Source organism: Anas platyrhynchos, chromosome 4 (assembly GCF_047663525.1).
Source record: "Anas platyrhynchos isolate ZD024472 breed Pekin duck chromosome 4, IASCAAS_PekinDuck_T2T, whole genome shotgun sequence".
Classification (NCBI taxonomy): Eukaryota; Metazoa; Chordata; class Aves; order Anseriformes; family Anatidae; genus Anas; species Anas platyrhynchos.
The window spans coordinates 44,000,125-44,022,455 of record NC_092590.1 but is presented as its reverse complement, the minus strand read 5'-3'; the positions used below and the strand labels follow the sequence as shown (position 1 = coordinate 44,022,455).

Genomic DNA, 22,331 nt, shown 5'->3' with positions numbered 1-22,331 from the left:
TTGATTGCAGCCTCATAGGACTTGTAATTGGTTCGCTTAAAACACTTCATTATATTTCATTACCTGCCCTCACCTCTTCCTTCATATGGTAATATTGTTCTTTATTTTTTAAGGATAGCATTTTTTTGATCATGTCAAGACAAGTGCTGAGAAAAATGTCATAATTTTATCCTATTTTATATGACAAAACCAGAGTGGAAACAGAAACATTCTGGGACAGAAGTGGGGAGTATGAGTGTTAGGAAGGAGGAGAGGTGTCAAGATACATGGTGTTGTAAGGCAAATCACACTTAAACAGTCTCAGAAATATTATTAACTACCAGATGCATTGTTAGCCTAAAAATCTTACATGATCTATTGAAATTTTGGGTGCGTGAATAGCGTATGATAGAAATTGCTGCCCTTGGGAGGCTTCCCTAATAAACACGTGTGGCTGAGCTTCTTCCCCAGCCATACGCAGCCGTTGGCTGGAACTAATGGAAAAGAGCCAATGTGGCCAGTGGCTTGGGACTGGCTGGGGGACAGGAGGTTGTGGCACTTTGCCCCGTTAGCAGCCGCGTAAGAGCCTAGGAGCACTTTCCTGATAGCCTGCCTTTTCTTTTGTAAGTGCAGTAAGGGGCTGGATAGATGGTGAATTTGCTTAACCTGAACTGAGCAGTCTGCAGGGAAGCTTTTCTTGCAAGTTTTGCCTGCCTTCTTGTGCTAGTGGTGCTCATTTTTAGTCACTTGGTTGCTTTTTAATCCCTTCCTTTGAAAGGGGCATCAAGTAGTTAAAATGTGCAGAGTTGCAGAGGTAAGGTGCAGTTGCTGCAGTTCACAGCAGCCCTGCCTTGCAGGGAGAGCAGGGTGGGGAGAGCTGGAAGATGTGCAGACAAGTGCAGGCATGCACTTCTGCTGCCTGTGATACCACCCTTTGCTTTCTGATGTGCTGACAGGCAGCGGCAAACCAGGCTGAAGCTGCCACAACAGTAGCACAGCATGCCCGCTATGAGAGTGGATCCCTTTTATTTTATTCGGTGGCTTGTGGAAGACAGCATCACTGCTTGTTGGTGACTGCTAACCTAGAAGTTGCCAAGATCATGCTGTTTTCAGAGGTGGATGCTTTTGCAAAGGCAGAGTAAAATTAAGGTATGGTGCAGCAGTGTCGGTAGCTGATAGAATAACAAGCACATGTGTTGAACATCAAGCTGCCACCGGAATTCAAGTTTGGGGCTTATTTTATTTGTCTTCTGGGTTATTTTTTAAAAATACTTGCACAAAGAGTCATCTTGGTAGAATTTCCTCTTGCGTCTGGTCGTGGTGGAGTCACGCCTTGATTTCTACCACAGGGAATTTGTAGAATGCCTTCGGATTAGTCAGAGCACCAATAATTAAAAGATAATAATGTTGGAGCAAAATTGAGTCTTCCTTATGCTGTTGTTCTAAGAAGACTCAAAGCTCCTGCAGCTTTTATTACAGCCAAGAGGAAGGTAAAATGGGGCAGCATCATTTAGCACCGTCTCTCCAGCATGGGGGGAGCATCAGGGCTCATAGAGGAACTAGCTGGAAGTCATCGTATCAGCATTTGCACCTTCTGCCACCCCTTTCTCTGCGATGAAGCTAAACTTCTGTCCTGCAGTGGGCTGGGTTAGTTCACTGTTGATACAGTGACCTTGTTATGCTCTGTGCTCCATGGTTACCCTGGAGCTGTGAATCATAGAGTGTAAATATCAAATGTCAGTGTCTCTATTTTTCTCTCTTGGTCGCTCTCTTTGCAGGTGTTCAGAACGGACCTGATCACTGCCATGAAGTTACATGACTCCTTCCAGCTGAACCCTGATGAATACTATGTGCTGGCAGACCCCTGGAGGCAGGAGTGGGAAAAGGGAGTGCAGGTGCCAGTTAGCCCAGGGACCATCCCAGAACCAGTAGCCAGGTATAGTTTGGAGGAATGTAAACAAATATACATTTATGCTAGCAGCTTTTGTCTACGTTGCCTTGGCTTCTTGAGCTTTATCCTGCAGTGTCTAGCTAGAAAGGCCTTGGTTCTCAGAGAGAGCAACATGCCTCAGCTTTTTGAATGGTCAGAGGGGTCAAGAGTCAGGCCTGTTCTGCCTGTGTGTTGACATACAAGTGAGTATCAGAGAGTCATTTTTGGCGTTACGTTAGGATGCAGTTTAATGACAGAGCTTTAAAAATCCCTTCCATTGCATTTTTAAGCCCAGACTTGACCTCACTCAGTATTGCTGGGAGAGACCTCGTCTTTGTGTGCAGTTCCAAGCCATAGGTTCTTTTCAGAGAACAACTCGACAAGCCAGATTTAAGAGCTAGAGAAAATACAGCATTTACTTTGGTTTTATGATTTTTTTTCATTTGATTTACTAACTCAGAAAACTGTTTGTACAACGTTTTAGCTGTTTTAAGAACCATCCTGATGTGTGTGTAACTGAACACATTAATGTGAGATTTTCCAGCTCTTATCCAAGAAACCATTATTTTCCTTCCCTTGTTTGTTACACTTAGATGTTGTTTTCTGTTTCAAATTAAACAATCCAGCTGTAAGGGCAGGAGCGCACTGCAGCCCATCTATCTGTTTCATGCTTAGTTGGGACAGGAGTTGGAGAAAGTGAGAAGGATGATTGCCACTTAAACATGCTAGAGCTCTTTGAGTGAGTGCAGGCTGGTGCGTACGGCCTTGCCACGTGACACAGCAGTGCTGAAGGGGCCACAACAGCCCAAGTGCTGATACACAGCAAAAAAATCTGGCTTATGTGACAGTGCTTCTGTTAGCTCTGTGTCTGGCAGCTTTAATGTTGCAGGGGGATTGCAGGAGGGTTTGTTTGTGCTTCCTGTGTTCTGTGCAGAAACCTGTAGACAGCTGCACAGCCCCACCAGGCCTGTACAGTGCAGAACTGACCTGCATGGCAGGTAAACCCTTTCCTCTTTCGCCTGCAGAGGGATCAGAGCTGGCGCTCTCCTCAGGGAGGCAGCTCAGTGTTTCCCTGTCTGCTGGGCACTGCAGGGCACAGGAGCGTGCTGTTTGACCATGGAGCTTGTACCCTGCTCCACGCTGCCCTCACCCACAGCCTGTATAAATGCCCCCCCTCTGCTCAGGTGCATTCACGTTGTCTCCTCCTTGCTGTGTTCTTTGAAGTCTGCAGGAGAGCCAGGAGACCTGGGAGCAGGGGGAGACCCTCCCAGGTATTCCCCAACCTGTACCTACCTTAAGTCTGGGGAGGTAGCTGGGTGGCCCTGTCAGCTCCACGTGCTCTTTAGGAGAGAGTCACGCTTGTGAATGTGCTCCAAAATTCAGAAATTAAAGGGGATGGGGAAGGAGGGCACCCAAAGATGTGGATGTCAGCACAGGAGGCACTGCTATTTTTTTTTTAGGCGCTGAGCTGTCTTGTGAGGTTTTTACTGGTGAGCACCTGCTGCTCAGTGGCCTCCTGATGCCTGATTCTTACCCTGTTTGTCCCCTCGCAAGATACCAGAGTTATGCTGGAGTGCTCAAACAGTTCTGTGCTTAACTTTGGGAGGGGAGGACGAGGTTACCCTGAGTTGGGTCAGCAGCAGGAGCAGCTGGTGTAGCGTAAAAGGAAAACACAGCCCAGCAGGGTGGGGAAAGGAGTGAGTCCATGCGGTGCTTCAGTGTGAGTATAGCCTCAGACAGGTGATTCGCTTAGTTGAACCTCCTTTTTTGGAGCATTGCAGCTCTTTTTTTATATGTATTTTTTATTTACTTCTGTCTCAAAAATAATGAGAGTAAGGTGTTGTTTGTAAAGCCAAACTACCTGTGCTTATTTCTTCTGTGCCACTACAGTGGTGTATAGACAGTGTGTGCAGCATGCAGCCCAGAGGTTGTAATTTCCACACAGAGAAGTACTCAGGAAGGAATTGATGGTACAGAAGATTCAGCAAGCAGTGCCCCCTGTTTAAAATAAAACGTCTGTGAGATGTAGTAGTCTGTAATATTTTAATACTGTGCAGTATGACCAGGATCAATTCAGGCAGTGCAGTTAGCCTGCCAAAATCGTTCACCTTCTCATTCTTACACAGTTCCCTTCTGCACCACAGAAGCTGAAAATTCAGCATTTGGCTCTTGTCCATTATCTCTCAGGTTCAGATTTTGTCTGAAATAAGCTAGGTGAGGGGAAGGTTTAGGGCTGTGGAGGAGACTGGTTTACAGAGATCTGGTTGTGCAGATGCAGTAATGACAGGTCAGGAGATTTTTTTTTTTTTTTTTTTTCGGGGGGTGGCACAGTTGGGAGCAAAACAGGGCAGAGGATGTCCTCCTTCTCGTGGAGCTTTGGCTGTTCCCAAGATAAAGCTCTGTCTGCGTGGGGTGGTGTCATCTCTGCCCCCGTGGGATTGGAGCACAAAAAAATCACCAGTGCTAGTGCTGGGACTGGCGCTGCAGGAAGGAGTCATTTGGCAGCGTGGCCCTGTTGCTCCTGGAGGTATCAGTGTTATACCAGGAACTGGGGTGCACTCGCACTGAATTTTAGCCTGTGCAGCTACCTAAGAGAAGGTGCAGCATCCTCTGCTGAGAGTCCTGCACAGCAGCTAAACCAACAGAGCTGTCTGGCTCTTTGGAGGCGAATCTTCAGCTCACTGGGAGAATGACTGCTGTCCTTCGCCTCCTGGGCATTTCTGCCCACAGTTCCTGGTGCTGCAAAGTTGCAGTAATACAAGAATCTGACCTAGACCAGGTTATGTGCTGTAGGTAGTTCACTGTCTCCTGAACCAGTACCTGTGCTTGAACAAAATCCTGGCCTGCAGCTCAGAGGCGCTTTTGTGTTGTTCCAGTTGGCCGCCTGGAGCCTTCAGACCCTGAGAGGGGGGAGAGGTAGTTTCAGTGCTGATTAATATTTGCGCAAAGATTTGGCGCAGTACGGAATTAGGGATTGTGAAAGAGGAAATGCAGACCTAGGATGCCAGAGCTTGGATCTGTTTGGGTAAGTGAAGGCCAAGCAATTGCAAATTCCTGATTCTCTGTGGGAAAGGGCTTCTGAATTTCACAAAGATGGTGATGCTGTAGCAAAAAACCCTCCCAAACATTCAAAAGCAATGCACTGTAAGAAACAAAACTTTAATTCTTGAATTTTCTTGACCTTGCTATGGTAGTTAAGCAGATGGATTTAAAAAGTCATAAAAAAAGTTTAACACCTGTGTATATGGCAGCCATCACTACCTAAAGACAGACTGTCTAACTCTAGTTTTAAACGAGTATGAAATTCAGGTAAGAGTAACCAGAGTTCTGTCCTCCATTTTTTTCATTTTATTTATAATTCTGGAAATGAAATGGGTTTCTAGATAATTCCAATTAATTTGTCATAATATTGCAAATCCTGTATGAAAATGCAATGTACTGGTTTTTGTTCTCATCTCAGTTGTGCAAGATATGCTTTGAAGATTGATTGCTTGTGCCTGTTAGCCACTTAGCATGAGGCATTTTGAGTTCTCTAGAAACAAGTCGTTCAGCAGCCCAGCATACCTAGTGTGCACTTGTCTGTTTTAGGATTGTGTCTGAGACAAAAGCTGTCACGTTTACACGCCCCAGGAAGTACATTGCTTCGTCGGGCTCGGAGCCTCCAGAGCTGGGCTATGTCGACATTCGGACCTTAGCAGACAGCGTGTGTCGCTATGATCTCAACGATGTGGATGTAGCATGGCTGCAACTTGCCAACGAAGAATTCAAAGAAATGGGTGAGCAATGAGCGTTTTGTTGTTTCTATTTTTTTTTTTTAAAGCTGGTAAGCTTAAGAAGAATTTTGCAAGGGGTCAGCAGTGGGAAGAGGTGATAGAGATCTGAAGAGACTAATCACCTTGGGGTTTCTGTGGGAGGCCAGATCTGATGTGATTAAGCCCTAACGTGTATGCTTTCGTAACCGCTCAGTTGTGTTTGCTTAGACCAGGTCAGAATATGGCAACGTGGTCGTGTTCTCTGCTACTTTCTGCTTTATAAGGGAGTTCTCACAAAATTCCAATTTTGCCATCAAGGCCCTTAAGAGCTCATCAGACTATTCATGTAGTTATGTGTATTTTTCTCCATTAAAAAGTGAAATGCTTCCTGATCTGCAGTTGGAGGGCTTGCCTTATGGTGTTCCTGCAGCTATGAATTCCCAATATTTTCTTTGATATCTGCTGCAGTGCTTCAGGTGTTGAAAATGTATAATCTTTCTTTAAAAGCCAGAACACAACATTTGAAATGAAGCCATAGCTCCTTGTCGCGTTAAAGGGGTGTAGCTGATTAACCGTCACGGGCCCGTTTGGATTCAGAGTACTGAACCAGCCGGACATTCACCAAAACTGGGGGTCCGTTCGGACATTCACCAAAAACGTAATAACTGCCTGGGGGTCCGCTCAGACATTCACCAAAAACGTATTAACCACCTGGGGGTCCGTTCAGACATTCACCAACAATGCATTAACCGTCTGGGGGTCTGGTTAGATTCAGAACACTGAACTATCACGGATAACCACCCTCACCCTAGTCGCATTAATGAGAGCTATCACAATGCAATCAAGTATGGTTTATTACAGCAACAGATAATCAGGTTCTCTTGGATTGCCGGCGATAGTGACTGTCTGCAAAAGCAAGCTAGTATGCATGAAATACACAGGTGTTATAGGTGTTACAGATGTGACAGGTGTTATAGGTGTTATAGGTGTTACAGATGTTATAGATGGTATAGATGTTACAGGTGTTACAGGTGTTACGGGTGTTATAGGTGCACCGCCTAGAAATAAACGTGTTGAAAGGATCAAAGACTCTATATAGAGATTTATAAGCAAATATTCAGATCTCACCCAAAGGCGTCCCAATGGGGGGGGAAGAGAGGCTCAGCCCGTCGACTGATCCCAGGAGTCAGGAGGTCCTAAGGATGTTGTATGTCCTTGGGATGGTATCTCCCCTGACAGTGGTATCTTCCCTAACATCCCCTCTCTCTTGGGCCAATTTATATTATTTTCTATCGTTTAGGTGGAGCTTGAGTGGCTCTAGTCAAGCATATCTTAGTTATGATTGGTGTAAAGTTTTCCCGTCTCCGTTTAAAGTAATAGGCTCCGAGAAATTCAGAGCGCATGCTCAGTGAGGGGTGGTCGCACCTTGGAGGCGGGTAGCCTTTGGGATGGAGGTGTGTTTTGGTATTATAATGATATTATAATGAGCAAAAAGAACACTAGAGTACAGCATTTGTCAAAACATGACAGGTCTTTGGCTTAGGGTGGCAAAAAGTGCAGCTTTGTGCACAAGAACAATCGAGGCCCCACCTGATTACAGAGCCTAGCCGTGGTGTCTCCACTCCACTCTACGCTCCGTGGTGTTCCTTAGAGCTAGCACACCAAGTTTCCCCAGCGCGATAGCGTCTAAGGTTGGGAGCCTAGGGAATGCAGTTATGCCCTACCCTGAAAGCCTCTTCAAAGCTGTACCTTTTCCTTAAAAATGTGAATGTTAGTTCTATTTTCCTAGTTACTTCAGGCATTTACACCACACTCCTTCACTCCCATTTTTGAAATCCTTATCAACAGACAGTAGGTGACATCTCTCTAAAGGATTTTTATAAAAAGTGATAGCAGTCACAAGGTTAGAATTTACTTGCAAGCTGGTCTAACTCATGCCATAGTGTGCTTTGCCAGTATAGCATTTTGGGGCTGCAGGGCAACGTTTGCTCTGTTCATCAGCAGGGTTTTGGGTGTTTCCTCCTCCTACCTCAGCTGCTCTGTTTGGGTAGTAAGGAATGCATCGATCTCTGCGGTAAGGTCCTGTTCCCTGAAGGTGGAAACACTTTTGTAGAGTGTTTCTCCTCTGATTTGGGATTTAGGAAGGTTTTTTCTTCAGCATTTTGTGGAATTTGTGGCTCAGTTACTCACAGAGAGAGCCAAAGGAAGAGTTTTCTTGTTCAAATGCGTATCATGAGGTTGCCATCTTCTGTATGTCACAGTGAACATTAGGTATTAGGAGTTAGGCAAAAGTAGGGTGTCATCCTAAGCCTACGCTTCAGTGTAGTAATCTAAGAATATGGAAATTCTTGCATTAAACTGACTTTGCAAGGGGAAAATGACTGGTGTATTAGCATGGCTTTCTTGGTTTCACAAGGGTTTGTGTCGTAATGTTGTGGTAAGGGTCAGTGTAGTACCAACGTGGAAGCATTACATCCAACTCATCCTTATGGCAAGTGAGAGATGGAAGATGGGGAAAGCACTGTGCACTTTACTTTTCCTTCTGCTTCTCTGGCAGATACTTTCTTGGGATTATAATTATCACTTCATAATTCAGATTTGTTAATTATATTGCATAACATAACATAATTATATTGCATAATGGAGCTGTAGTCACTAATAATTTTCTGATGGACACTGCAGAGACCAGTTCCCCGATTTGATGCTGCATTTATTACACCTCTGGTTTTCACTTTTTCAAACAAATCTATTGGTGTAGCAAGATCTGATGGGGACCTCTATGGGGTTGCACCCTGCTGGGATGGAACTTAAGAAATAATAGGAGAAAAAAAAAAAAAAGAAAAAAACCTGTTGTTAGAAACTGCTAATTTGGTATAAATATCATACCAGATTTTGTCATTGATTTTGTTTTTCCATCACTTTTTGTTCAAAACTCTGTCAAATCTTTTACTAGAGATTGAATATCTGGGTTGCAAAATTGCAGCAAAAGCAAAAGCTATAGATGTTGTTGTCCAAGAAGGAAAAATGAGAACAAGACCAGGAAGCCAAAATCAGTCTATGAGTTTCTTAGAGGATTTTGAAAAATAGGTTTGAATACTCTGCTTCTATTAATTTAATATAGAAGTTGTATATTAAATTAATATATTAATTTAATATACAACTTCTTGTCATTTTTTGCAGTTTCCCTAGTTTGTGCTGGAACAGGCACGATTGTCTAGGTGTGAAATATGTGTGTTTGTGGTGGGGGCGGGTGGGCTGTATCTACTCTGGTGTTAAAAAAAATTATCTGGAGTTGTGCGTAGTGGTGGTGGTTGTTCCCTTTTAATAAATAAATCCTGTTTCCCAGGGATGCCTGAGCTGGATGAGTACACAATGGAAAGGGTCATAGAGGAGTTCGAACAACGGTGCTATGACAACATGAACCATGCTATCGAGACAGAAGAAGGACTTGGGATTGAATATGATGAAGATGTTGTCTGTGACGTCTGTCAGTCTCCAGATGGAGAAGATGGCAACGAAATGGTGTTTTGTGACAAATGCAATATTTGTGTGCATCAGGTATGGCGGCCAGGGCACAGCAGGGGAGTGCAGGGGTAGCAACAGAAACTTTTCTAAACTGCTAAAGATGATAGGTTGGATTTTTCCATTGACAGACACTGATTTATTAAGTTGGTGCAAAGTTCTCTATTGAGCAGTGGGATGAATTCAGAAATGATAAAATTGAGAAAGACAGTTATTACATGTGACTGTAGAAATGTCATACTAAGAGGATTAAGAAATGGTATTGTTACAATACAGACAAACAACAAGGAAGTTAGAAGGTAAGGAGTAGCCTCCCCAAAACATGTGCCTTGTTGTACATTCTCACCTGGTTACTTCTCTTGCTTTCTTCTTGCTCTTTCTGTGCACCTACTGACCCGAGCTGAGCTAATGAAGCACTATTGTGTGGCAATTAAAAAGCCTTTTTAGCGTGGAATTACAGATCCCGTTTTGGTTTATCTGTTTTCTTGGCTGCTTCCTGCTGTGGAAGATGCCTTCCTGTGAGCTTGTTGTTCCTTCCCAACTTAAGTTTGCTTTGTCATTCACTGTTCAGAAAGCTGCGTTGTTTGGTAAGCAAGAGCAGCATTGTCTTGCACGCGTTACTTAAATGTATTTGTACAAGTGAAATAACATCTATGAAAGCTGTAAGGTAATTTACCTTACAATTTAGCTTGCTCTGCAAGCTAATGTTTCTATAGTGTTATAAATTCCATTAACAATGTTTTGAGAGTTTTGAAAGGCTACCTGTGATCACAGCTAAGAAGTAACAGAAATGCATGTCATCTCCTCTGTCCGCTTTCTCTTTCCTGTGAACGGGAGTACAGGCATGTTACGGGATCCTGAAGGTGCCGGAGGGCAGTTGGCTCTGCAGGACTTGCGCGCTCGGTGTTCAGCCCAAGTGCTTGCTGTGTCCCAAGAAGGGTGGTGCCATGAAGCCGACCCGGAGCGGCACCAAGTGGGTTCACGTCAGCTGTGCTCTGTGGATTCCAGAGGTAGGCATGGATCCGCTGGGAGTGTCCCTCTGTTGAGTGCTGCTGTAGTTCTGGGAGAGAGGGAATCTGATAAGAACACTGCTCAGCCTAGCGTGTGTTGCTACAGCGACTTGCATGTGTATATGTGGTGCTTCCTAGGAAGTCAGTATAAAAGACGTTCAATGTAAAGTCTGGCAGGATAATGCATCATCTGTAAAGAAAGTAATTTCATTAAGCTTTGTCAATCAAAATTAGGCCTCAGAAGGGATGACTGATGGCAAAGCTCATTTAATGAGCACACAAAGTACTGTTTCATTTTGTACACCGAACATTAAAGGTGAAGAAGGGGGAAGTTTGGATGTGACAATGAGAATTCCTATGGCCTTTATAATCAAAATGGTTATTTTTTGCAATAACTTTAAACTGATGGGGTGTCACCTAGAAACTAGTTTGATCATTCAGTGAGGAACTGCTTTTTAAAAACAAATTGTAATTCTTTTAGTTTCTTACAAACCGAGGAACTTGGAATATGCAAATTTTGCATATGCATGCAGGGAATTGGATTTCTTTGATAAGATTATTTCCCTTTTCAGTTAAAGGTGTAATAATTGCTCTGGTTTTTAATATTTTTTCTCTTAGGTGAGCATTGGAAGTCCAGAGAAAATGGAGCCCATTACAAAAGTGTCTCACATTCCCAGCAGTAGATGGGCATTGGTGTGCAGCCTTTGTAATGAAAAAGTTGGGGCTTCTATACAGGTAAGTTAATAGTATGAGTATCTCTCTGTTTAGTTTTGTTGGGATTTTGTAGATAGGCACGTGTATTCTCAGTAAAGTTTCTTGGATTTAATGTTTGCTACTATGGACTAAATTGCACACAAAGAGCTTTTGAAAGTTAGTGTGCTCATTCCTTCTACTAAAATTTCAATAAAAATAGTCAGGTCATCCCATAAAATGTTATAATCTGTAGATACATAGATATGTTTATTAGTACACTTGAAATAAAACTTAAATGCTGTTTAGTAGAAGGATAAAATAAATTTCTGTGATGTATGTACGACATGCATAATTGAAACTTGGATGCTGAAAGCTTCTGTGCTGAAACCTATGTTAGCCCCTGTTCAGTGACTTCTAAGATGAGGTAGATTCTTCAGTAGAAGTTGTATAATCGCTTCTAACAACTGAAATTTTAAAGGTGCTGAGCATGCCAAGATTTTACTAAAGTCAGTGGAAGCAAACACCTTCACTTTGATGATGAAGCTAGTTGGTTTTGAATTTCTGATTTTAGGTACTAAACATCGGACTGTTTTGGCTGTCAGTATAGTTGGGATTAGAGTGATTTCAAGCTCTGTTTTTATTACAAAGAAGGCAGTGAAACTACAGGCCTTTGCCTTTTTTTCTGGATCTATTTTATTCATCTTAATGTTGCTTCAGCTTTTTTAATTTACTGAGGAGAATATATGATCAGTTAATAACAAGCTTTTTGAGCAACAAGAAAGAAACATTGCTGGACTGGTCTGCCCCAAGATTCAGGCAAGCCACAAGTTGAGGGATTGAGCCCCATTTCCTCCATTGGTTGTGGGTAGATCCGGAGCTCTTGTTTCCAGGGAAAAACAAACCAACCAACCTCCTGGGTGTCAGTTTCCCAGCTCATGTTGCTACAGAAGCAGAGCCACATTATCCTTCTGACTTCTGATACTCACCTGAGCTCAGTGGTGATGATTGCCTGCAACAGTGAGATGGGGCAGAATCAAAGAAAAGTGAAAGTCTAGTCTTTGCATTTCCAAAAAGAATGATGTCCATAGGCAATATATAAGCTATAAAGCCAATGCTATAAAGGCAGTTGTTTTGTACCAACAACTCACATTCTTGGGCCAGTGCCAGTTTGGCTCACTGCATAGTTCTGAAATTCTCTCTGTAGTTTCAATTGGACATGGCCACAGCCTGTCTCACTGTAGCCTGTGAATTGTTGTCACTGTTAAATACACTGAATTGATCTGTACCAGAGCATTTCAGATTGGGCAGTGTGGTTTCATGTGCATAATTACATTGGATTATTAACTGTAAAGCATTTGCAGATCCTTTATATTTTTTTTTTTAAAAAAAAAAAGCTTTGAAGTGTGAAGTGATAATTTTGAAAACAATTCAATCTAGAGATTGAGAAAACATGTTATTAAACCCTACATTTTTTTTTGAAGAGGATCTATCCGCTTTCCTTTCCTGAGAGATCAGACAAAAGTTTAACTTACTTGAGAAGAAGTGGATGAGAGAAAGGGAGAGGTGAGCCACTTAGGGCAAAGTGTTACGACCATGTAGAAAAATGTAATAAAATGTAGGTTAGAATTTGCAATAATGCTTGCTCACCTTCAAAATGTTTCAAATACTTAAGGAAATGATCATCATAAAGTTCCCTGAGCCAGACAGGACGGTACTGCTGCCTATTTAGCAAGTAAGCAGCCTGAAGTAGAACTCTTACTATTTTGTGGTGAGCGTAATGTTACAGTAACTGTGATGGTAAGGCACAAAGATGGCTAAAATCCTATTCCTCTTAAAGATCAGATTTTATTCATTTCCCTTTTTCCTCTATTTTGAGCCATTTGATAAAGTAGCCAGAAAAAGTTGTAAAACAGCAATGCAGCAGTAGTTACAGTGAAATCAGTCCATTTCTATTCAAGGAATGTATTAAAAAAGTACATTTTGAAGTGGAGAAATCTGTCGACAGTATGTAAATTTGTAAATGTAGTACCTCCTTGCAGGAATTGTGTAAATCTTAGTATCATTAAAGCTAGCAATGAGAAAATATTTAGGTTTGTATTGTGAAATCTTATATGGCAGAGAACATCATTTTACAAAGTCACTGCACTATGAAGGAATAGCATTAACAGGATGAACTAAGAGAGAGCAATTCTTGATCCTCCAGAGATGTTATGAAATGTTCACAGTAATTAGAAAAGACAGCAGCTGGAAGTACATACCAGGCTGGGCAGAGACCAGCTGGAATACGCTTGGAAAAACAAGACTGCAGAGTCTCCCAAGTTCAGCAGCTTTCATTCTGATGATGCACACTTGCCCCCCTCCTCCCAATAAAACATGAGCCACACTGAGAGCTAATTACTCTAAATGATGGCGGGTTGGAAACCATAGCTGGAGTATTCTTCTGTATGGTTTGGTACAGCTTTTGCCCTGTTGGTTAGAGAGAGGAAAGGACAAAAGATGCTTTTTATTTTTTTTAATTCCTTTTATATGTTGATTTTTAATTAAAGAATATTCATTTGAAACTTCTGCAGTTTAGTGTTCCTTTCATATGCCCGCTGGCTGCTGAGTCAACCTGAGCAGGAAAATCCAGGGAAAGATACTTGGCTTCTTCACAAAGTACTGTACAAACATCTTAGTGCGGTGCATTTCTCTTGAAGGTTAGATGAGTTGTGGTAAGCATAGTTTCGTTTCCTCCTAGTTAATATCAGTAACATTCATTTAAACTTCAGATTCTTTTCACTGGAGGCAGACAGAGGTGTGAGTTAAATGTGTGTATGTGTGTATCTAAACCTTTCAGTTTACAGCTGGCAATAGCTAGAGCAGCATTTTGCAAGAGAAAGTATAACTGAAATGTAGTGCTAAGTCATCTGACCTGGTGCCCATCGCTCCAGTGAACAGCTGGTTGACTGGGAACGAAGAAAAGTGGAAAAACAACCCTGAATTTTCCATTCTTCTCATCCCCCAGGTGAAGTGAAGGCTGTGAGCAAGCAAAGTAGGGATTGACAGTGATACAATATTTGACATCATAAGCTTTCCATAACAGGAAAAGAAATACCTAGTCAGTTGAGGCCTTTTGGGTAGTATGCATGCATCCAGATGCTGGGAAAGACTTTCAATTAAACTATCAGACTGGCCTGCAGCCACTGAGGTGTTTTTTTCCCCTCTCTCATGCTGGCACAGTCAAAGGAGGAACACTGCTTTGTGTAACGCTGCTTTAAGTGAGTGGCTCTGCTTGAGGGTTTGCTGGTTATTGAATAGTGTGGTTGGGCTAGGGAGGGGCTAACCACTCCTGTCCCACTGGGCCACTTGGTCGTTGCCTGGCCTGAAAGCACTAAATTGTAAACCTAATTAAAAGAGAGCAAGAAAGTACATGCAGCTTAGAAGCAGAGCCTGGTAATGGGGTTGCTCTTCCAAAGCAGTCCTGGCCGCTTAAATAGCTTTAGGTACTGTGGCTTCTTAGTATTTGTATTTGATGAATTTTCCTCTAATTTGTGCAGTGTTCAGTGAAGAACTGCAGAACAGCCTTTCACGTCACCTGTGCGTTTGACCGTGGCTTGGAGATGAAGACGATACTGGCAGAGAACGATGAGGTGAAATTTAAGTCGTACTGTCCCAAGCACAGCTCCACCAAGAAAGCAGATGATGAGACCTTCAGCGAGAGCCCGGGACAAGAGAATGGGAATGGGATTCAGGACAGCTCTCTTCCTGCCCACATCGACCCTTTCCACAGCATGGATCAAAACCAGGAGGAGGCCCACAGAGTCAGCCTCCGCAAGCAAAAGCTCCAGCAGCTGGAGGACGAGTTCTATACTTTTGTTGAGTCTTCGGAAGTGGCTAATGTGCTGCGGCTGCCTGAGGAGCCGGTGGGATTCCTTTACGAGTACTGGAAGCTGAAAAGAAAAGCCAACTTCAATAAGCCTTTGATTACCCCAAAGAAGGATGAAGAGGACAATCTGGCCAAACGAGAGCAGGACGTTCTGTTCAGAAGGCTGCAGCTCTTCACACACCTCCGGCAGGATCTGGAGCGGGTAAGCCACTGCACTGCCTGTGCTTGTGCAAGGTGTGCTGGGCTTCGTTAGCTGTTTCTAAACAACATGCTCAGTTATTGCCACTGCATGCAGGCACCCCCTGCAACTCGAGGTGGTATTGTCAGCTTGGTACAAGATGGTTAATGCTATTTCTGTTTAAATTTCAGAGCCAATACTTGGTTATGTCAATTACCTTTTTCAGCCAGAGGGTTAGTTCACAGGGCCCTTGGCTCTTGGTTTGCAGTATCCTGTCCCCTTACAACTGGATTGTGCACTGAGGCTTTTTTTTTTTTTTTACTAAGTAACACTGATGGCTGTGGAATGTACTGCAACCCCCAGATGCCCTTAGGGCATTCTCTGCTCCTTTTGCCTTGTGCACAAGAAGGGAAGAGTATGAAACTTACCTTGATTTGGAGCAAGTGTGTTTCCTGTTGGCACAGCATGGTAGGACGCTATTTCACTGGACTATCTGTATGTAGTAGGTTTGGTAGGCTGTTCCAGTCGGTTAGGTTCAGATTTGTTTGATTTTGGTTGATAAGCTAAAAACAGTTGAATAGGATCAGTAGGGTGTTCTAACCACATCTGATCCTGAAATCACCTGAATTCCTCTTCTTTTTTTCTTTTTAAAAAAAACAAAAACAAACAAAATCAACAAAAAATACTAGAGACACTAAGGAATGTAAGAGCCAGGAAGTGTACTACAGTTTGTTTAGTTTTTCATGTATATCCAGTGTCCAGCTCATGCAGGCCACCAATAGAACCTGACTCACAAAGTCCTGCCTTAACAGGGTTGGTGGTGAACAAGAACCTCTTCCAGAATTGTATCTAGTCTTTCAGTCTGGGCAGCAGGTGCTAATAGATCTATCTGCTGCATCCTTTGTAAAGGATCTGAGTGGGTAACTGTTCTTCTAATGAATTGCTGTTGTAGGTTTTTAAATATTTTTTTCTTCTGGTTTCAACTTCCGGCCTGTGATCCTTCTCTCCCTGTGTTAGATTGCTGCTACCTTGTGTATTTTGTTTTCTGTTCAGCGTGTTCAAGATCTTTTTTATTCTTCCCTTTGATCAGTTAAACAAGTGGAGTTTATCACTGTTCTCTGGGTCTTAAATGATTCTGTATGTATCCTTTCTGTTTTTAAAGTACGGTGTCAAAACAGGATCCATCGTTCTAGCACCACTTTTAATATTTTACTACTCTATTGTTCTCACTGATACATACATCAAAGAGAACTCAGATGCTAAAAAAAAAAAAAGGGGCCTATTTTTTTGCTCTTCTTCAGGTTGTCTGTTAGACTTCATTATGAATTACATTAGTGATAGTGTCACCCATCTAGAAACATTTCTAAATGGTGTCATCCAGTTCACCTAATAAAACAGGTAATTTTGTGGACAAGATGTGTCTTTGTTCTGCGGCTCGGATCAGACAAGGAAGAGAACAAAAGACTGTGAACTGTACCAGGAAGGGTAACAGGTTAGACGAATGCCTTCCAATTCAAATCCACAAAGTAATGACAGCTGCTGAATACCTGAAGTGCTGTCTGGGCCAGGACTGGGAGCCTAATACAGGAGACCCTCAACACACATTGAAGTGAGTCTCCTCCTCAGCGAATTTGAGATCAGCCCATAAGGCTCTGATCAACAGCACTCCTTTCACCATGTGTGACTACGCTAAATTGAGAGAGGAGCCTTGAAAACAATCCCATAAACTCCTCAGTGATCCCCATCACAACTGTTAAGCTCTGAGAGTGGCAGCTGTGAAAGTAAGTTCTTACACTACTGCTAGATTAGAAAGTCACATTTTAAGACCAGAGATGTAGTTCTCTTCTGAAAAAATAGCCACTGTCAACATAAACATTTTGCTGTTTTCATTCCCTGCCACCTCCCCGGTGCTATGGCATGGATGGACTGGCCTGCCTTCATTTTTAACAATTACCATACAATGGCAGGGTCAATATAAAGAATGGTACCAGTGAATAGGCCTCCACATTTTCATACTATATTAAGTATTTCTTGTTGGGTCTCAAACAATAGGGAACAAGTGGTGCTGGGCTATATAGTACTGAGCATATTTAAGCATTTTCAGCATTTCTCTAGATTTGTATGTGTGTGTATATATACACATGTACATATATACATATGATACAAGCGTTCATAGAATTTACTTCTGCACTGTGAGCCTCCAAAATCCGATAGACTAAGCTGTCAATTAAATGGTATTTAAGATTGTCTTGTAATATATATATACATTTAAATTTATCCTTCAACATACCTTGTTAAAATGGTGTAGCGTGCTTAAGCTGAATTAATTTGAACCACTGAGTTACAGCATTATAGAAACACGATTCCTTTAAAACTCATCAACTTGATGCCTTCTAGGTGCGTAATCTCACTTACATGGTGACCCGAAGGGAGAAAATCAAGAGATCTGTTTGCAAAGTTCAAGAACAGATATTTAACATCTACGCAAAGCAGTTGGAACAAGAAAGAGTTTCAGGTATGCTTCGGCATTTATCTTTTTCACACACCACCACAGGCACAAGCATTGAAAGATCTGGCTAGAGACTAATGACTAATTTTGAAGGACAAGCAGGACCTCATTTATTCTCATTAAAATCTCGTATAGTCCACCAGGCATTGGCAGACTGGAATTAAAAAATGAGAATTTGCCTAGCGCTAATGGTGGGCATGCTGCTATAGAAACCCATTTTTTTGCGCTCTTACCAATGGGCACGGAGCAGCTTGCTGCTTCAGGTCCTGTCTGCTGTGAGTCCTTAATGGCTCCTACGACAGAGACACTGTGACTTACATTCAAGTGCCATATGCTGTCTAGGAGGTTTGTGCTTTATCAGTGCCACTGCATTTAGTATTTAGTACATGTTTCTTTGCAACAACGTACTTCTTTCTGCCTAATCTCACTGACAGTAGTCTTTTCTCCTAGAGGAGCAACTTCAAAGTTACCGTATTAACTAGGAAACCAGGAAATAGCCACACAGTCATGGTGTAAAGATGCTGGGTAGGCAGCCAAACACCCACTTACATTGAAGAATGGAGTTAAATAAGTACAAAACAAAAGTTATGTTTGCCCAGACATGGACTGCTTGACTCTAACCCAGTGTGTTTACATTTAGGTGTGCCTTCCTCATTCTCGTCAATGGAAAACGTGGTGTTGTTCAATAGTCCATCTTTGGGTCCCGACGCCCCTAAGATAGAGGATTTAAAATGGCATTCTGCATTCTTCAGGAAACAAATGGGCACATCTCTAACGCACTCTTTGAAAAAAACACACAAGAGAGACAGAGTAAGAAATAGCTCTGGGAACAACAGCAAGTCCATGCTGAGGCAGCCCAACCAGAGGGAAGGTGGCGCGGCTCCAGGTAGCTTTTTAAATTTTGACAAGACCTTTGCAGAAACACGGATTGTATCAGCACAGCAGAAAAACGGCATAGTTATGCCAGACCACAGAAAAAGAAGAGACAATCGTCCACAATGCGAGGTAATCAAGGCAGAACTAAAGGAAAAAACTTCCAAACACAACCACAAACCACTGAGACCCACGGAACTCTCTCAGAGGCAATCAGAAAACAAAAGGGCTGTGAACCACTCCAGTGGTAGGTCAGCACCTGGCACACGGAGAGATATAGTGCCTAAATGCAATGGGGGTCTTGTCAAAGTAAACTCTAATCAGACAGTAGTTAAAGTGCCTACGACGCCCACCAGCCCGGTGAAAAACTGGGGCGGATTCCGAATTCCAAAGAAGGGGGAGAGGCAGCAGCAGGGCGAGAGCCCAGAGGAGACATGCCGCCAGAACTCCAGCTACCCCTACCTGGGCATGGGCAGAGTTTCACCGAAGGACAGGGCAAAAAGCAAGCTAAAGCCTGACAGCGAGAATGATGGGTACGTCCCCGATGCAGAAATGAGCGACTCAGAAACTGAAGTGGCTGAAAAAAAATGCAGACAGCAGAGGCTCAGTCCAAACAGCTCTATCAGCAGGAGAACGGACATTATTAGGAGAAGCATCTTGGCATCCTGACGGGGCAGCGCGGCACCATGGTCAGTAGAGTCACTGCCTACAAGCCAACTTCACTTTATTTATTGGTGTGAGAGGGGAGAGTTCTTAGACGTGACTACGGACTGACAGATTGATAACCCATTATTCCCAAGCTGTATAAACATGTTTACATACTCTTAAAGCTGGATTTGTTTGCTCCCCAGCTCATTCTGTGACAAGTTTCTATCTCCTTTATTTGCAACCTTTCCGGGCAAGCAGAGAAATGACATCACTACTAAACCAGGATGATGAACACTAAAGTAACTCACAGAAACATTTAGGGGGGATAGGGTGGGTAGGGGGAAGTAGGCTGCATTCATCCCTTTTAGCAAAACAGCACTGTTACAATTCTCTTACCTTCCCCTGCTTTTCAGAAAAGCACAAGCTCTTAATTTAACTAGTGTGTGTATTGAATCAAAGATGGTTATTTATTTAACCATATTGCACTGCTACACCCCCTTAAAAATGGTCACTTGCCTTGGATTGGTGGTAGGTCTTTGTCCTCCATTTGCAGAATGTTTTTGTTGCACTCAGTTTGAGAACAGGTGGCAGCCAAAAACCCTCCGCAAGCTCCAGTCTAGGTGCAACTGGGTCTGCGAGATAACCAGACGTAACTGAGGTGTTACACTGGAGAAAAAGGAAGGGGCAGGTCAGGGCTGCAGCTGCCATACACTGCAACCGCTTCAAGGTACTCAGGCTGAGTGTGTAGCTTAGTTCTGAGAGAGGGGGCAGGCTTGTGGGTTCCTGGGCCCTCTGGCATAACCCGCAGCATTTAGTCAGTCACCTGCCTCCTGGAATACATTGACAATTTTAGAAAAATTATTCTAAGGCACTAGTCATTAGGATTTCCCAAAGCCCACCACGTATGCACTAATAATGGTATGTACTGGGAAAGCCAAGCTTATGACACTAAAGGGTTACTTTAAAATGGACATAAATATATATTTTTAAATAAAATGGAAAGGCAATAAATTGTGATTAGCTCTTTACAGTCAAATGAAGAAAAAAGTATTCTATTCTGGACTAGATTTGATGGAAGAGGGAACTCATATGCATACTTTTTTTTTAAATAATTGCAAATGGCAATAACTAGTAAGCTATGAGCAATAATATTAGTAGTTCATTATTGTACTTTTTGTACTGAGTGCACATGTAACTGGATTGTTAGAAGCCTGTCAATTTGGAATTCTGCATAGATTTAAGTCAGGTATGTACTGGTTAAAAGGAAGTTTAAGCAGGCAATGTGCTACAGAAATACAGGCATAAAGAACAAAATCCCATTATTTTTCACTCCTAGCCTGCCCTTACCACGTTCACTTACATTTTAATGTTAGACCCTTCCGTCTTGAGCAGGGAAAATTCTAAAATACAGTAGAACTCTGCCATAAATGAGTCTTCCAGAGGATTCAATCAAAAAAAGGCTTATTAACACCCCATCTTGCTATGCAAGTTACCGCTTACTTACACATTTTGACAGAATGCGTCCCTGTCATTTGTGTTTTAAAAGTTTTAAGTCTTGACCTTTTGATAGTGTTTGGGGTGACGGTGAGAAAAGGGTATTTTGTTTAACATGGTATATTTCTAAAATACCATTGCTGGATCCATGAAGTTGGATTGACCTCACGACTCACACAGGTTAAAATTAAACAGGGCACAGGTGAACATGAAATGATGTAGTTGCTCTTGGGATGTGATCAAATGAAAGCACTTACCTGATCAGCAACCGACAGACAAAAGGTAAGTGCAGGTAGTTCTACTTGACATACAGCAACATTTTCAAGGCAGGCATTGCTATTTTCTGTAAGAAGCTCACGACCATGTAAGGAATTGTTTGTCAAGCCATAGATGGAATAATCTAAATTTTGATTCTAAGTAAACATTTAACCTCACACCGATTTGTAAGAGGTATCTTGTTAATTTGCACTATTATGAATGCTAACATTGTGCAGAATTAATGCCTTACCTGTTCTGCTCCCTGATGTTTAGGTTAATAAGCTTTTTAACGTTTCAAGTTATGCTGAACCAAAACCAAAAAAGCTCTTTTCCCCCACCCCAATTACAAAAAGCTGTAAGATGACTGCAGTGTGACCAGATCTGTAGGATAGTTTTGTCTCCCATGCTTAGCACTCAACAAAGAGGTGTCGTAAGCAGCAGTGACAATACAAACCCACGCCCTCTGTTCTATTGGGATAGACCATTTGCTTAATTTCTGTTTCTGAGCATTACCTTTCCTTGTGCAGACTGACCAAGAAATCTTTGATTATGATTGGTGTATTATGTCAAACTGTAGGCTAGTTGAACTTTTTGTAAAGTTGCCTGGAATGCCATTTGTTAGGTTATGAACTCACACAAATCTAAATGAAGGGTTATACGTGTTGTGTACAAATCTTAATTTCAGAAAATTGAAAAATTTGTCATTACATTTGTAAAACCTTGTACAGAAGATTTTTCACTATGTGCCTAGCTTTGGTGTCCATTCAGCTGAAATTAATTAAAAAAGGTGCATGAAGAGAAACAGATAGAAATAAAAAGTATATGTAGAGATGACTATTTTATATTACATGGCCCAATCCTGTATTTATTTTACCCCTTTTTTGAAGTATTTATAAAGACCTAGTTGAAGACAGCTGTATTTTTTGTTAAAATATTCAGTAGAATTGTGCCTTTTTGTCTGTATGTGAATAAATGCTGTAAATTTTTGCAATATGTTTGCAACAGTGGTTTACAATAATGACTTTGGGTTTTCACATATACACTTAACTGCAATGATTTCAACAACTTTCATGGTTACAAGAGGCATTTAATTTGGATCACTACAGGTATCAAAATGCATGCTAAGGTTGCAAGAGAAAATATTTTGTTTAGGAATAGTATAGGGCTTCATTACTGACAGCTGTGCCCACCCAGTCAACAGCAAATTGCATACTTACTTTTTCTTGGTATCTTCAAAGACATGTTGCTTACCTCCAAGAATTTCAATTCTTTGATATACAATGTCCTTCCGAAGTCCAAAATCTTCGTTCATGTTCCACTGGAAGGGTAAGTCAGGTTTCTTACCTGTTAACTCTGCAAGATAAGCAGGCTGAATGGACAGACACCCCACCAAGTGCCTGTACTCAGCAATGCAAGATGTTAGTTGCTATAGCACTTCTTATGTAATGGGAAGCACAGCATCACACTAGAGCATCTTTAAAACACTCATGAACTAGCATTAGGGTGGGAAAGGAAGGCAGGGGAAACCCAGACTCTTCAAAGACATATAAAAAGAAATACATAAATGTAAAACAGCCAAGACATGTTTCCAAAGACCACTCTTTGACTCCATTAAATCAC

The 22,331-nt window shown here is 42.2% G+C and overlaps 2 protein-coding genes and 1 long non-coding RNA gene across 24 annotated transcripts in view; 1 reads left to right on the top strand and 2 right to left on the bottom strand.

Moving 5' to 3' along the window:
- JADE1 (jade family PHD finger 1) overlaps positions 1-21,702 on the top strand; it is a 107,428-nt gene extending 85,726 nt beyond the window's left edge. For 8 of the 14 annotated variants that reach the window (XM_038179059.2, XM_072037428.1, XM_038179058.2 and 5 more), the window contains 8 exons: positions 1,758-1,915; positions 5,498-5,685; positions 9,008-9,219; positions 10,026-10,193; positions 10,812-10,928; positions 14,423-14,953; positions 17,327-17,444; positions 18,079-21,702. In XM_038179059.2, the coding sequence (XP_038034987.1) occupies positions 1,758-1,915; positions 5,498-5,685; positions 9,008-9,219; positions 10,026-10,193; positions 10,812-10,928; positions 14,423-14,953; positions 17,327-17,444; positions 18,079-18,980 (2,394 nt within the window). In that variant the 3' untranslated portion in view covers positions 18,981-21,702. The remainder of the gene's footprint in view (positions 1-1,757; positions 1,916-5,497; positions 5,686-9,007; positions 9,220-10,025; positions 10,194-10,811; positions 10,929-14,422; positions 14,954-17,326; positions 17,445-18,078) is intronic. The other 6 variants (XM_038179065.2, XM_038179064.2, XM_038179067.2 and 3 more) reach the window with 1 other exon arrangement.
- Positions 12,712-17,207, bottom strand: LOC140002461 (uncharacterized). The gene is made up of 2 exons (XR_011809118.1): positions 15,358-17,207; positions 12,712-14,815 (listed from the first exon to the last, which is right to left on the bottom strand). It is a non-coding gene; the product is annotated as an uncharacterized lncRNA (long non-coding RNA).
- Positions 17,220-22,331, bottom strand: part of SCLT1 (sodium channel and clathrin linker 1) — a 47,869-nt gene continuing 42,757 nt past the window's right edge. For 7 of the 9 annotated variants that reach the window (XM_072037438.1, XM_072037431.1, XM_072037433.1 and 4 more), the window contains 2 exons: positions 18,073-22,064; positions 17,220-17,375 (listed from right to left, as the gene is read on the bottom strand). The gene's annotated coding sequence lies outside the window, so the exon portion shown is untranslated. Of the gene's footprint in view, positions 17,376-17,987; positions 22,065-22,331 lie in introns of all 9 variants that reach the window. The other 2 variants (XM_038179068.2, XM_072037434.1) reach the window with 2 other exon arrangements.